Raw genomic sequence first — 16,061 nt, forward strand, 5'->3', positions numbered from 1 at the left:
GTACACATCTAACATTTCAGTTACATCTATTTGAATGAAAAAAATGGCAACTTAGGAAGCACATAGGTCACTTATGATGCGTATTCGGGCATATGCGTAGAGTAAAAATATCATACCTTACGCCGAAAAAACGAAACTGAAAGTTAAATGCGTTAACTTCCGAAAACCATACATAATCCAACGGAAATAAATAATTGGTAAATAACAGCTTTCTTGTATGCAAAGAAAAACAAGCAGTGAACTCCAACACAATGTGTTGATAAGGCGCGTCATTAACTCGCACATATCAACCCCTTTAGTTTTCATTTACAGAGATTTCAAAATAGGCAAACAGCATAAAAAGAGAATTCACGATCCAACACTGCGAGGTCAAAGACGCACCTTGACGAGACCGTGTATTGTGAAAGTAGAAAGCTATTCGATCGAATTTAAGTTTTTTGATCTGCCTCAAGCAAAATCTTATCAGATTCTTGAAGAAAAGTGCTACGGAATAATTTAAGCGAAGAAAGGAAAAATTCTGTCGAACTCCTAGAAGATAAAGTCGATTTAAAGGTATTTTGGGGCTAAAATACCCAAATCACCGGTAGTAAAAATCCCGTTATATTATTGAAAAGAAATTGACTCGATATAAATGCAATTGCATTAAATACGTCTTGATTTTGTTATTTTAAACGTCTTTCCATGCAAAGAAGTTCAACCATGTCGTTGCTTTATTCATTCATGAATTGAAAGTAAGCAATCTACATCCCGAAAATCTACTGATTTGCCGTAAAAAATTGCAGAAACTTGATATACCAGGTCGATGCACCCACTCGTTGAATTTACCAACCAATTTTGTGAGTGCAAATGTGTAAGAATCAATATGCTATAGTCATTTTGGGTGCATTTATTTTTCATGAAACAATAATAATTTCAATCCCGAAAAACCATCAATTTTCCGTATAAAATCGAAAAAATCAAAATATGTCAACTCCCCGACGTGAAAATTAGATTCTACGTATGTAAAATGTAAATACTTATGTATCGATATGCTGAACAGAACTATGTGTGGACAGTCAGAAGCCCGCGGCAACATTAATTCAACAGAAAAACTGTAAAAATTAGATAGGATTTTAGCCGCTTTGCCCGCCTCTCCTCGCTACTTACAACAAACCGTTCTTATACTCATCTCAAAATTTTTCTCAGAGCTTTGGGTTATTATCAGCTTCCATTTAAACTCCGGTTCGATGGCCGAATCGGCTGCCAAAAAAGCAAGCCACTGTTGAGGGGTTCTATGAGAAATTCGTGATATTATCGGCTCTCAGGAAATCACCCCATGGCTAAAATTGGTGGTATAAATGTTTAAGTGCTTAAAATAATCGTATTCAAGAAACTAAGGAATTAAACTATGGAGTCAATTTCTTTTTAATAATATAACGAATTTACTACCGGTGATTTAGCTATTATAGCCCCAGAATACTTTTAAAGCGCCTTTGCGTTCCAGAATCTCGACGGAATTTTTTTTTTTTTTTTTTTTTTGCTTAAACGATTCAAGAAACATTGTAGTTAAAAATATAAAGATTTTTCGATTTGGACGTATGAAAAATGTTTAACTCGTTCAGGCACACCGTGTATTGTATGGAGTACTGCTGTTATTCGACCGTTGTCTTCAGGTCAAAATTCTTACAAAGAAGCCCCTTGCAAGAGGCAAATTTTTTGTAATTTCTCCCAGTTTTTTCAGCGTTAGGTATATAAATGAATTGTTTGTCAAATTTTGAGGTCAATTATATTTAATTGTAATTTATACTTTCTTTTTTTCCCCTTCATTTTATTTTTCGTATCGAGGAGTCGAGGTTTTGTTGATTTCTTCGGATTTCGATTACTGTAACTTCTCTTCTATTCGGCCGATTTTTATGAATGAGGTCTCTTTTTATTTGTGTTTTAACGGAGAGTAAGGAAAAAATTGCTAAATACATTCGAAAATCAATTTTTTTTAGAAATTGGATGAAGTCCTATCGGGACGGTGAAATGGTTTAAAGAGCGTGAGTAATTGGGTAAGGGGTATCGCCGCGTTGGGGGCCCAAGGCCCTTGTTCTTCGTGACGGGCCGACGCAGTGATCAGACGTGGGGACTGAGAGGGCTTAGTGTACATCCTGTATGATCCACGTTTAGCAAATGGTCTAATGAGTCTCGAGGCCATCACAGATTGCACTTACCACTATCCTGGTGGCCCCGGCTATCAGAGCAAGAGAACCAACTTTTTTGAAAGTGATAACATGATGTGGAGATATGTCCCAAAGCACAACGTTGTGATCAAAACTGATGAGTGAAATTCCTCATTCAAGGAGTGCCGAGACTGGTCATGCCATCCCTCGAATCAGTTCCGCCGTGCTTCCGCTTATTTTATGCATATTTTAAATCATCGCGCCCCATTCTATAAGGTTTTTTTAAAAAAAAACCAAGAACCGTAGACTCTTGTATCATGTACACATAAACTACGAGCCCCATATGAAAACAAATTTTAATCATTATTATGACGGATATTAATACTTTTTACACTTTTTGAAATTCTCAGAAGTTTCGGCGGTAGTCCACTTTTCGGTAAGGAACTAGGGGACTTCGTTAGTGTAATCGAGGGGGGTCGAAAACGATCGCATAGGCGGTATACTACGTATACTCGGCCAAAAATTAAAATTGTTAAAAAAAGATTCGACACAAAATTACATATCCCCGTCAATTCTGAAGATACTACAAACGAACTGTACCTTAACATTTTCATATCCCAGAAGCAAAAGTTCCCATGACGAATATTGCTATCGCTAGCGATTGCAAAAACCAACTTGTCTTCTTTAAAATTAAAAAAAAAAATACACGCTTTATATTCTTGTTTCGGACACTGCTGATACCGTTTAATAATATTCATGAAACGCTATTAAAAAAAATACTGGGATGGATTCGCAATCTTTACCCGCGAAATTTATACACTCCTTCCACCTTTTCACTTTTTCCGTCTTTGACCCACCTCTGTCTCCTCTATCATGCTCGACTTGATGACTTTCGTTTTTCCTAAATTACTACATACATTCTTCATCCCATTCTGGAGACATATATAAGTGAGAACATGGTGGCGATAGATGATCTTGAAATTTACTCTTACTTTTCATGGGTAGTACCCCAAAACATTTCACCCAGAAAAACTAAGAAGCTGGCGTTTAGACCGATTGTAAGAAAAATCAATGCAGGCTGTTAGTCTGTCATGCCAAAAGGCCTCGGTTCTACGTCAACTTCCACAAGTGATGGTTTCACATTGAGCAATTTCCTTGCTACATTTCTGTCGATAAGTAATCCATCCTTTAGAAATCGAGTAAGGAGGTCATCAAGAATCTTTAAAAATTGGTAATTCTTCAGGACACGAAATTTTAAGGGATATACAAAAATATACTTGCTAACCTGGTGGAACTTGAAAAAAATTGTCGGACTGAATGGAGACTGGATGAGTAACTAAGAGCGTCTAGGAGATTTTTCCGATGAACATTCGGGACGAAAAAAGAACTTAAATGTAAAAGGAAACTGCAGCATTGAAGTTTTGTAGATTCCACTTTTTTAAAAAAGAAATTTCCGAGAAAAAAAGTAATTTTAAATTATAACCTGGCATTCTTATGCAGGGCACAATTTTTAATACGTAATCCACCTTGACTCACTTTACTTTCAACTGGAGTTCCTTTTCCTGAATTCACAATATTTATACTTCAATTTTAAAACAACAACAAACGCTTAAAGAAGTGTGTAAGATCAAATTGCTTCAAAATGACATGTCATTTTAGTGTTTTTGCCTTTATCTGTTCCGAAGTTGCGAACCCAAAAAAAACTGGAAAATTATGGAAAGCCATGGCCGGGAGCAGCTGTCATCTTTAAACTGGACGCCACAATTGGTAAGTTTACAATGGAGAAATTTTACTGTTAAGTAGTTTTTACAGCGTGGATGCATATTAAGAGAGAGCTGAGGAAAAATTATTTGAAGACCGTTCATTGCATATTCTACCTAATCAAGAAATCTTGATCAGTGGCAGAATAGAGTAAGGGGTGATTTATGAGTATCGATGGATTACGAAGGGGAAAGTGTTTGCAAAAACAAACGCCAAGTTGGTAAAAACAGATGACCACAGGGAGGCCAAAGAGTATACCGGTACTGGAAGCAGACTTTAAAACTAATACGGTCTGCGAACTGGTTATGTGGTATTCAAGAGAACGGCTTAAAATCTGTAGACACGCTTCATTGTGAAAACTCGTGGACCGATGGGTCTGCAGCAGTGGACTTCAACTACAGCAAAAATAAGAGTCGGTTATTAAAGCAAATTTCTCAATAATCACGATGAACGTATATTGGTAAAGTCTGAAAATGACTCCCTACCTCATAATCTATGTAAGAAATTTGCGCATTATTTTTGCGTGGATTTCCATTTCCGAAGGTATACTGCTAAACACTCACGGCAGAGACATAGTTTGATACACCGCCGTGCTAAGAAAAACGCCGAATGAACATTCAAGAGTTGCTACATTTCCCTTAATAAAACATGTTTTTGACACATTTCCACACATTTTTAACGAAGTGAATGCATATTCTCCCTTGAAATTTTCAGGTATTCTAGATTTACTTGCGAACAAAATTGTCTGAAACTTCTGTAGAAAAATATTCACAATTTTTCCAGTAAATTGGATTTTTTCGAAGGAAATTTGACAATGTCTGAAGGCTCATACGGCGTTCTTCCTTAGCACGGCTCCCAATCCCTTAATTCCATTCTAGATACAATACTTGAAGTCGTCGTCGTGTGACGCAGTATCTCAATTGGATGCACTTGGAACAACAAAAAAACTGCGTGCATTGTGACATGGAACCTGTAATGCAAGTATATTCTAATGAGTCGCAGGACCCAGATCACGATGCACTTATTTTCTTTTGATTTAAATACGTCTAATTAAAAACAAACAAGACAACGAACGCCACTAATACAACACTTTTATTTGCCTGATACACCGATCAGCACCGGAAAAATTCATGAAAGTATTCGAGAGAGAAGGAAGTATAGAAGAAGGAATCGCATTTTTTATGTTTTTTTTTTTTTTTTAATCCTCAAATCCAGGATGTCCTGATGAGAATACCCGCAAGTGCAATGCCATATTGTCCGCCATGGAAGACATCATGCGGCAAACTTGCGTTCGATTTAAAGAATGGAGTGGAGAAACAGACTATGTTCTTTTTTATGAGGGAAAAAAAAGGTGTGTCCTGTTTTTTAGTCATTCTATTTTATTTTCATCGACTCTTAGCAAATTTTTCTTTAAATTCTCTCGTGCTTACACAATTCGTAATTTTTCTCTTTACTTCGTCGTTTTCCGCACGAAGGAACGTAACTTCACTCCAAGGTTGACACTCTAAGGCCTATGTGCCCCTCCATCCTCAAATTCAGAGCCAAATTTGGGCGCCATCTTGAATTATGGGCCTCCGTAAAGGTCAGAGATAATTTTGAACGACATATTTGAATTCTACGACCAAACGAACATAGGAATCGATACCTATCATGACATAACTTGACCCCATTACAAATTTTTTACTCTCAGCGTCGACCATTTTTGCCGCTATTTTGGGGCCTGGAGCCCCCCCCCCCCCCCCCCCCGGTGCCCCGATAATGTAAATTCAACTTTATTTCCGGATTTTACGACCCAAATAACCGAAGGATAGACACCCTACTCGACACTCTGAGGAGCATGTGCCCCCTACCCCCTTTTTGGCCCAAATTTGGCCGCCATCTTGGATTTGGGGCCTCCAAAATGGTCTGAGTGAATTTTGAACTGCAGATTTGAGTTTTTCGACCAAAAATACATAGAAATCGACGCTTCCAGGACTTTATGTCCACCTACCTTTCGTCCATTAAATAAATGTCCACCGCTATTTGTCCATTAAACGTTAAGTCCAGTCTTTATTAAGTCCACATGATTTAATGTCCAACCATGAATATGTCCAAAATTGTCCATTCTTTTCTTCTCATTTAAATGACAGGTAGTAGTAGTAAAATAATTTTATTTTAAAGCGATGCTTTAGCATCTAAGACCATTTACACCTCTAAAGAAGGCAGTAATAGTAATAAATTTACATGGAAATTAAGGTTACATCAGTAAAAATACAAAAGGGTTGAGGGGAAAGGTTAAATTTTGAGATTATTGGAGCGCATAAATTCAAAAAGTTTTACAGAATGAGTATTCAGAAGTAAATTTTTAAGAGAGGGTAAGGGGTAAGGAAAAAAACGTTTTCGGATTTCTTTATAAAGTGGGCAACTTAAAAGAACGTGATCTACCGTTAAGGGGGAATTTGGACAAGAAGTGCAAGCAGGACGGTTTGATTGGGTCATCAAATAGCTATGGGAAAAATTTGTGTGACCAATTCTCAGTCTAGTTTGGACAGGAACCACCTCAAAAATAAATGCATACTACTACTACCTTCATTCTTAAAAACATTTCATTCGTGAATCAAGTCATGAAAGAGAACAGACTCTAAGAGCAGATAAAAACATATGTTCACGTGTACTCTGTTCGGATATGATAAGATGAAAACCAAAGCGGGAGCCTAGGAAACGCTCCAATTCCAAATTAAACATTTTTCAGTGACAAATGCAGTCAAAATTGAAAGTCCTCTTTAACTAGTTATTTCGTGCGCCTTCAATCTTGTGGGATACTGTGCAACGCCTCTGACGCGAAATAGTTGCTTAAAGCGTTGCGGCGCGGCAGGCAACCAGCGTGACACGCGCATAGGCGCCTACAAACCTAACGGGATACTTCACGCGTTGCGCAATGCGTGAAGTATCCCGTTAGGATTGTAGGCGCCAGTGCGCGTTCTGCGCTGCTAACACGCCGCTCCGCTCTGTGTTAGGCTCAAATATTTAAACTCAGGGAGTCAACGTTTTTCAACTCATGATTTTGAAATGTTTGCACTCTCTGCATTGATATTTCCCTTTTGAACTGATGAAAAAGAAATATGTACTACTGGAAAATATAATGTGTTTTTTGTAAATATAATAGTGGTTCCGTGTCAAATTTAATGATTTCCAAAGCACTCAAATTTATTCTTTTATGTTTTGGGCTTTTACTGTGCTGCAGCGTGGTGTAAGCGCAACCAAACGCTCAAAATTGGAAGTTTTTGATTCAAGGAGGTCGATGTACAAATAAGTTAAAAACCAAAAATTGCGTGCTTCTTAGTTTTTTTCCTCTTTTATTAATTTTTGTATAGTTTCTTTCATCACACCTACGGCTCATTGAGATTCATATCGATGCCATTGCTTGGAAAAGGTTTTACAAATATTTACCACGTTTTAAACATGTAAATGTTTTTAAAATGAAGTAATCAATTTCATTAAAAAAAAGAATATACCTTTAAGGCATATTTTATATCGGAAATTTCAAGGATGGAAATGAAACCAAGTATTTACCAAAGACAATTTGAAAAAAATGTATGAAAAGAAGAAATTAACATTTCGTTTAAAATATGAGTTACGATAACAACACCTCATTCTCTCTTAATTTTCTCATTTTGATATTGTCAATATAATTTTACACACAGACTAAAATATGACGCTTGAATTTGATTGTAGTGGACTTTACATTTGTGGACTTAACTTAGTGGACGTTTAAGTAATGGACTTAACAGTAGTGAGGGCTTTAGAACTGTGGACGTAAAAATTGTGGATGAAAAGTCTGTAGACGTAAAAAAAGTGGACATAAAGTCCGTGTACCGAATCGACACCTCAGTTGGCCAATAGGGTTGTTTTCTTAATATCACCCCCCGGGAGTGATTTTGGCAGCCATCTTTGATAGGGGGTGACTTTTTAAAAAATGAGAAAGCCAATATCGGAATTCTGTTTCTAGACATCAAGACAAAGAGATTAAGACATTTTCCACACTTGAATCACTAATAGTGCCACGGGATAACACTAGCCTAACTCGAGGAAATTAAAAGAAAAAAGTATAACCTCGCGTCAGAAAATTGCCCTGATCACAAATATTATAACAGTATTTGGAAAAATTTGAGAGTCAATTTTCGATATTTGTCCATGGGATTTCGCTTTGTGTGGCGGTGTGCCGGCATCTGGAGGCCGGACCGTGTACGTAATGAAAGAACTCGCCAGGTAATCTCCCGTGCTAAGGAAAAACGCCGTATGAACCTTCAGGCGTTGCCAAATTTTCTTCGATAAAACATGAAGTCCCTGGTAAACTTATGAATATTTTTCTTCCAATTTTCAAAGAATATAGTTTTTATTTCGATCTTAAGTTCCTGAAAATTTCATGGAAAAATACTCATAATTTACCTCATAAATAAACATTTTATCAAATGAAATTTGGCAACTCTCGAATGTTCGTACGGCGTTTTTCCTTAGCACGGCAGTAATGAAGGTTAGAGTAATATCTTGCACGACGTTGCACGTCAGGCAGTTATTGTGGTATGGACATGTGCAAAGAAGGTTACCCAAAAAAAGTTTGGATTGGGTACCCCCAGCAGGCTGATTGTTGAAATTGGTAGACAAAGCTATCGAGAAAGGAGACGAGAAAGATATGGAGGGATCCTATTGGTGGAAGCGGGTGGTTGCAATTGACAAAGGAGGTGGGCAATAAACTAACTAAAGGCAACCCATGAGAGACCATCTAGTTAGTGAATGTACGACAGTTCACCGCGGGCATTTCACCGCGCGACAATTCACCGCGGACATTTCACCGCCGCGACTTTTCTCCGCCACGACTTTTCACCGCCACGATTTTTCACCGCTCCACGACTTTTAGGGGGATTCCGCATATAATATTTTCACAAATATTTCCTTCACACTTATCCAGGCTTAGGACTGGCCAATACATGAAAAAGTTGTATATTGGGCGTGTTTAAAATATTTGTGAAGCACCGCTTCGAATAGACTTTTAAACTACGAAATTGATAAGAAAAATAACACTTCATATTTCCGAGACGAAACGCTTTGATTAAAATATTTGTGAAGCACCGCTTCGAATAGACTTTTAAACTACGAAATTGATAAGAAAAATAACACTTCATATTTCCGAGACGAAATGCTTTGATTAAAATATTTGTGAAGCACCGCTTCGAATAGACTTTTAAACTACGAAATTGATAAGAAAAATAACACTTCATATTTCTGAGACGAAATGCAACGAACGACGAGAACAAGTTCTGTAAAACAACGCATTACACACATTTCAGTCCGACAGTTAATATCGGACTGCGATGAGTTTAGTATCACGAGAGGTCATTTTGCAACCCTTTCGCATCTCTTGGGTTTTCCCTAAGACCGCTCAGGTAGACAAGGGTCATCCACCTTTGTTTACTCCCTTTCCCATTCTCCTTTCTGCACTGCCTGGCATTGTGGCGGTGAAATAACGTGGCGGTGTAAGGTCGGAGCGGTGTGAGGTCGCGGCGGTGAAATGTCCGCGGTGAAGTGTCGCGCGGTGAAATGTCCGCGGTGAACTGTCGCCGGACGCTAGTAAGTCTATCATTTTCTCCCTAAGTCCACTGGAATCACCCATTTCAACTAATAGGATTGCTCCGTATCTCCTATGTTTTCTTTGTCTATCGCTTTTTCCATCAATTTTAACCATCAAACCGCTGGAAGAGGACGTAAGCGTTTCATGAGGGGATGAGGAAGAGATATGACGTTGCAAAATAACTTTTTGGAATGAAAGACACATGTGGCGCTGGGGTGTTGCAAAGTAACTAGAGTCAGCTGTAGGAGTGACGTAACGCATGTTTCTTAAATCTACATCGGTTAGATTTGTTTTTGTTTTACTTTGTTATGTTATATTTCTGTGCGCCCTAACATTAGGTGCAATGAGCGTGGAAAGCTTCGGCAATATGGGACTGTTGTAATATTTTGCTGGTGGGCTATGAAAAGTTGCTTCCTACAGAGAGTCCCAGTAAGAACATCGGAAAAGTCTGAAATACACTCCCAATATCACAGTTTGCAGTATGCATTTGCGCGTTTTTGAGCATTCCGCCTCAGAAAGTATGCTTCGGCGAGGACTCACTTCGGTTTTACAACTCCTGTGGATGGCATTTCTCATGTGCCTTAATTTTTAAGTTAAAAACAAGCAAAATAACAAACCTCATATATTTGGACCACATCTTGCAATCAGAAACTAATATTTCTAACTCATCCATGAAGCACATATTTGAATTTGGAAACTACGGGCATATACGTTGTTTCTAAGATGAACCAGAGATAGTAGTTCCACTGCAGAGTGAAATCCACCTATTCGATCTCCTCACTCCTCATTTTCAAGTTAAGGTTTGCTGTTTGTTTTTAGTTTAGGACCTGCGTCACGTGACGGCGGCGGCCATTTTAAGTTTCACGTGGAGTTGTGAAACTGGGAAGACTGATCTACATTGAATGATACAAGGTTATCCAAAAGTCCCACACTACCCCTACCCACCCCTAGGTTTCTTGCCCTATTCCAAGGTGGACCTTTCAACATTTTTGAGGGTTTCAAAAATCGTGCTAACGAGCACTAGGAACACAAAAAATTTCAAATCTCTATCTCAATTTTCAAAAAAGTTACAGGGTAAACGCCTGATGCTAGTGGCACGGTATTTTTGGATCGCCCTTTATCGTTGCTGCGGTATATTTTTTAAAAAGAGAGGCTAAAAAATGCATAGATTTCTCACGCCCCTGCTATAAATTGGCGATAAGAGCTGCGTTTCAAAATACCATAGGAATTCTTATAGCCGGCTAAAGAAGGCTACAGAAAATCATATAGCTGGCTGTAGAATGCGGAGAAAATCATACAGCCGGGCTATACGAAGCGATAAAAAATTATGCAGCCGGGCTATAGTTCCTATAGCCGGGCTTTACACTTTATCGCCTGGCTGTTGCTTTTTCGCCATCGATTATAAAAGGCTATGAGAAATTGTGTAGAAATTCGTGTGCTTTGGAAATCATTAACTTTGATACGGAACCACATTAATATTTACAAAACACACGTTATATTTTCCTTTAATACATATTTTTTTTTTCATCAATTAAAACGAGAATAATCCATACAGGATGTGCAATAAACATTTCAAAATCATGAGTTGAATAACGCTGACTCCGCCAGATTAAATATTAGAGCCTAACACAAAGCGGAGCGGCGACGCACACTAGCGCCTACAAACCTAACAGGGATACTGCTCGCATTGCGCAACGCGTGAAGTATCCTTGTTAGGTTTGTAGGCGCCAATGCACGTTTCGTGCTGGCTGCCCGCCTGCCGCACCGCAGCGTGCCACGGCGCTTGAAGCAACTATTTCACACCAGAGGTATTGCACAGTATCATACGAAATTGAAGGCGCTCTAATATATTAGGAATGGCAGGCATCCATCAAAAGTACGGAGCTTTCCTCGCAAAATAAATCAAGATACTACGGCCCAAAAAGAGAGCAGTGGTCCAAAAACTCACTAAGTCCTAGCATCCGTAATTAGTGACGTTTAGCATACACTTTATCGCCTGCCTGTGAGTTGCTTAATCGCCATCGGCTATAAAAGGCTATAAGAAATTGTGTAGCCGGCTATAGAAGCTATTGGAAATCTTACAGCCGGCCGTAGGTCTATGGTATTTTGGAACACAGATTCTACTGCCTATTTTTACCAGGGGCAGATTACCTATGAAGTTAGCTGAGAGTTTATGTTACACCTCCCCGATACACTCTTCAGCATGTTTAAATGATACGCCGTAGGAAAAAAACTGTATTCTTTACGCTTTAACCTAACTTTTGAATCACGCTGAAGCTTTTGCTGTGGTTTATTTTTTTTAAAAAATGAGAAGCTGAAAAATGTACGCTCAGCATTATTCCTCAAACTCTTCCAGATTTTTAGGAGAGACACATTATGGTATGTTTCGGTAGCACCGTACATTCTATAATACTAAAACCTTGTTTAAAAAAACTCTTTTTCTGCAGAGCCCGGTTTGAAAGCCGTTTTGAAGCCATTTACTGCTCATATATTGGGTTCAAAGGCCGCGAGCAAAGAACTGAGATCCACGAGCTACAGTGGAACAAAGGATATATCTTGCACCAGCTTGGTCATATCTTAAATCTACATGAGGAGGCTTTGCGCCCGGACAGAGACCAATTCATTTCGATCAATTATGAAAATATAATAGAAGATGTAAGTCGCTATAACGTGAAGATTCAACTTAATATTTGAGGGGCTTGGAGGACACGGCGCATAAGTGCAATTTTTGCTATTTCGAGAAATAAGTGATTGAAGTTTCGAAATTACATAGACCCTTAAGGCGGAAAGGAAGTTCAAACTGACTTTTTGATGCTTGAAAATTTGAATTTGGGAGTGAATTTTTCTCAGAATATGAATTGAGACTAGTTTTACTGGAAATCATTTGTACGGAATTTTCCTCAAAAACTGCACTTATGCGCCACGCTGCTTATTATTCTACCTCTCCTGCTCTATTGCTAATGATTAATATATATATATTATTCTACCTCTCCTTCTCTATTGCTAACAGTTATTAAATATCTTCTCTTCATCTATTGAGCCTTCTTCGCCTTTCATCTTCTTTTATCTTCTTCGCCTTGTCCTTCAAGCCCTTCATTTTACCTCGCTAAAAGTCGTATTCATGATCGTTTTTTAAACAACTCCTTCACATTGGAAACATTGTACATAATAACTTAAGTTTACAATTTTTCTGGATTTCCAGTAAAATTTAGCTGTAATATAAAATGATTTGACGTCACAAGTATAATACAAAATATGAAATAAAATTTATTGCGGGTTCTCAGATCATTGTAAGGTAGGTCCGAACAGAACTTAAAAACTGGCAAAGTAATACCATTTCCTTGCTCGTAGTTTGAACTTTTTTCAGTCAGCAGTCAATGTAATTTTCAGAGGATCCATTTCCAAAGTTATACTGCTAAATTGCTTGAATAAATTTGTATAAAATTGTCCGTTTTACGATGTTTTGGAACAGGCTTCTTTCTAAATCACAACAATGTAAACCATTTATTAATTGACCACTCTATGGAATGGAAGAGCTATTCGAAGAACAACTATGTATTGGATACGGCCCTAGGGCAAGTGATTGTACTCGCATGGTAAAAAATAACTTCATCTACCTATGGCTACGGGTGTTATTCGAGTGTTTTCAAAAGGATTGCCAAAGCTAAAGAAAACGTAATCATCTTGTTTTGGCGTCAATGTTAGTTATTTTAATTTCGCAAATCAATTTCTAAGTGAAATTTTGGAGAGGGTACATATGTTAGAATTGGTCAGTTGCGCTAGTCACAAAATCGTGTTTTAGTGCTTGTTTCTTGTAGATTAGCGGAAAATAATAAGATCTGTCCAAATCGCGACTTTCTACGTTCAATATGAACCGAGATATCGCCGTTTGAAAAGTCACGTTTTTGACGTCATCCACCGCGGCAGTGACACCCTTGGTTTCTTCCTCTTTTGTTCGATCAGTGATGCAGAGGGTGCAACGCGAAACTTCAACGACGTGAAAAGCAAACAAATTGAGGTGAACTGACTGATCGCCTAATCTCTTCGCGGCGAGTGCGTTATCTCATGAAATGAAGATCTTTATAATGTTCGAATCCGTCTGTCTCTTGTGTTTGATTACGTTTAACGTCGTTGAAGTTTCGCGTTGCACCCTCTGCTTCACTGATCGAGCAAAAGAGGAAGAAACCAAGGGGGCAAGGGGCAAGGGTGTCACTGCCACAGTGGACGACGTCAAAACCTGACTTTTGAAAGGGCGATATCTCGGTTAATATTGACCGTAGAGAGTTGCGGTTCGGACGGATCTTACTATTTTGCGCTGATGTACAAGAATTAAGCATCAAACACGATTTTGTGATCAGCGCAACTGACCCAGTAAGGAAACAGGTCTCAGAGCATTTAAGTATCATGTGCCCTTCTTGGTGGGCCAAGTATATCATTCGAATTCATTTCTAGCATCAATATGATCGTGATCAAAAGTTGTTTACTTTATCGTCTTATTATGTTTTTTCAGGAAAGTTTAAAGAGAAAATTTGATAAGATGGCAAGGGAAGAATTCAAATTTTTGGGACAGCCTTTTGATCCAAACTCTATAATGATGTGGCCTTACAATGCGTTTAGAAAGGTAAGCTTATGCGTATTATTTTCGTTTTTATATTTTATTATTTATTTAGATGTCTTTTGTATATAAATGAGTAGGCCCGCAAATTGAATCCTACCTGTATCTCCGTGGCGGTTTTTCGTAACGGGTATAGAGAGAGTGCGGACATGTAGGTAATTTTGAGAATTGGTGATGGAGCTCTCAGGGCCCAAAAAGGGGGCCCATCTATGAATCCAAAGAGGTTGTTCCAAAAACGCCGATTTTGGCCCCCCCCTGGATTTGGCCCAAACTTTGCTCAGATGTTGTACTAAGTGTCCCCGGTGCTTGGGCAAAATTTCAGCCCCCTCGGATAATTAGGGGGGAGGGGGCAGGGGGGCAAAGTTGCAATTTTTTTAAAACTTTAAAAATCGATATCTCGCGAACGGTTTGAGTGTAAGTGTTGCGGTTTGCGCTAAAAAACGTCAAAAAATATTCTCTACAAGAATATTAATGCTGTTTGCAAGGTTGCGTAATTTATCGCGGTCATAAATCGATTTTTTCGATTTTGAAGGTTCGACTTTTTTTCGTTTTTCGTCTCTCCTCTCTTTGGAATCGTTGCTACGTGAATAAAAACCTGTTGAGGTGATTCTCCATGAAATTCTGCATCTACCACACTTTGTTTGATCTTCGGGAAACGATTCGTTCGTGAGTTATAGCGATTTTTCTGCGCGTTATCGGTTACGCGCGGGCGGCTTATCGGCGGCGCTCCATCCCGCGCGGGCAAGGCAGAGGTTGTTTCACCCCTAGGGCCTTATATTCATGCTGTAGGCTGTAATTATCGATATTTTCTCCTCCCCCCACCCTTCCCCTGCAATAAATATTTGTTTAATACTTCGTTATACAGGGTATCCCAGACCACCCGTAACAATTCTTTTTCTCGGTTGGTTTAGGTAGTACGAAGTGGGGGGCCGCGGGATTGAATAGGGAATTGACCCCAAGGAATCCGAATTTCACGGTCCCGATGCCCCCCAGCCATCCTCGGGGGGTAAAAGGGGGAGGCACAATGTCTCCCGACTTTGGGGATCGTGACCCCCTCTTTACCTCACAAGGGGGGCATGGGGGGTTTCGGGACCGTGAAATTCGGATTCCTTGGGGTCAATTCCCTATTCAATCCCGCGGCCCCCCACTTCGTACTACCTAAACCAACCGAGAAAAAGAATTGTTACGGGTGGTCTGGGATACCCTGTATAACGAAGTATTAAACAAATATTTATTGCAGGGGAAGGGTGGGGGGAGGAGAAAATATCGATAATTACAGCCTACAGCATGAATATAAGGCCCTAGGGGTGAAACAACCTCTGCCTTGCCCGCGCGGGATGGAGCGCCGCCGATAAGCCGCCCGCGCGTAACCGATAACGCGCAGAAAAATCGCTATAACTCACGAACGAATCGTTTCCCAAGATCAAACAAAGTGTGGTAGATGCAGAATTTCATGGAGAATCACCTCAACAGGTTTTTATTCACGTAGCAACGATTCCAAAGAGAGGAGAGACGAAAAACGAAAAAAAGTCGAACCTTCAAAATCGAAAAAATCGATTTATGACCGCGATAAATTACGCAACCTTGCAAACAGCATTAATATTCTTGTAGAGAATATTTTTTGACGTTTTTTAGCGCAAACCGCAACACTTACACTCAAACCGTTCGCGAGATATCGATTTTTAAAGTTTTAAAAAAATTGCAACTTTGCCCCCCTGCCCCCTCCCCCCTAATTATCCGAGGGGGCTGAAATTTTGCCCAAGCACCGGGGACACTTAGTACAACATCTGAGCAAAGTTTGGGCCAAATCCAGGGGGGGGCCAAAATCGGCGTTTTTGGAACAACCTCTTATCCAGAGTGATTTATTACTACAATTTTCACGATCCGTCGTTGGTAAAGCACGAATTTGACTTAATTTTTGCATAAATTTACT

The 16,061-nt window shown here is 39.1% G+C and overlaps 2 protein-coding genes across 3 annotated transcripts in view; both read left to right on the forward strand.

Moving 5' to 3' along the window:
- LOC109041644 (protein D3) overlaps window positions 1-16,061 on the forward strand; it is a 427,804-nt gene that overhangs the window by 197,479 nt on the left and 214,264 nt on the right. The gene's annotated exons all lie outside the window — the stretch shown is intronic.
- The window catches only part of LOC109035687 (uncharacterized), a 30,529-nt gene that overhangs the window by 2,943 nt on the left and 11,525 nt on the right, over window positions 1-16,061 (forward strand). The window contains exons 2-5 of the mRNA XM_019049397.2: window positions 3,830-3,911; window positions 5,121-5,256; window positions 11,961-12,168; window positions 14,024-14,134. Of these exons, the coding sequence (XP_018904942.2) occupies window positions 3,830-3,911; window positions 5,121-5,256; window positions 11,961-12,168; window positions 14,024-14,134 (537 nt within the window). The remainder of the gene's footprint in view (window positions 1-3,829; window positions 3,912-5,120; window positions 5,257-11,960; window positions 12,169-14,023; window positions 14,135-16,061) is intronic.

Source organism: Bemisia tabaci, chromosome 6, assembly GCF_918797505.1.
Source record: "Bemisia tabaci chromosome 6, PGI_BMITA_v3".
Lineage (NCBI taxonomy): Eukaryota > Metazoa > Arthropoda > Insecta > Hemiptera > Aleyrodidae > Bemisia > Bemisia tabaci.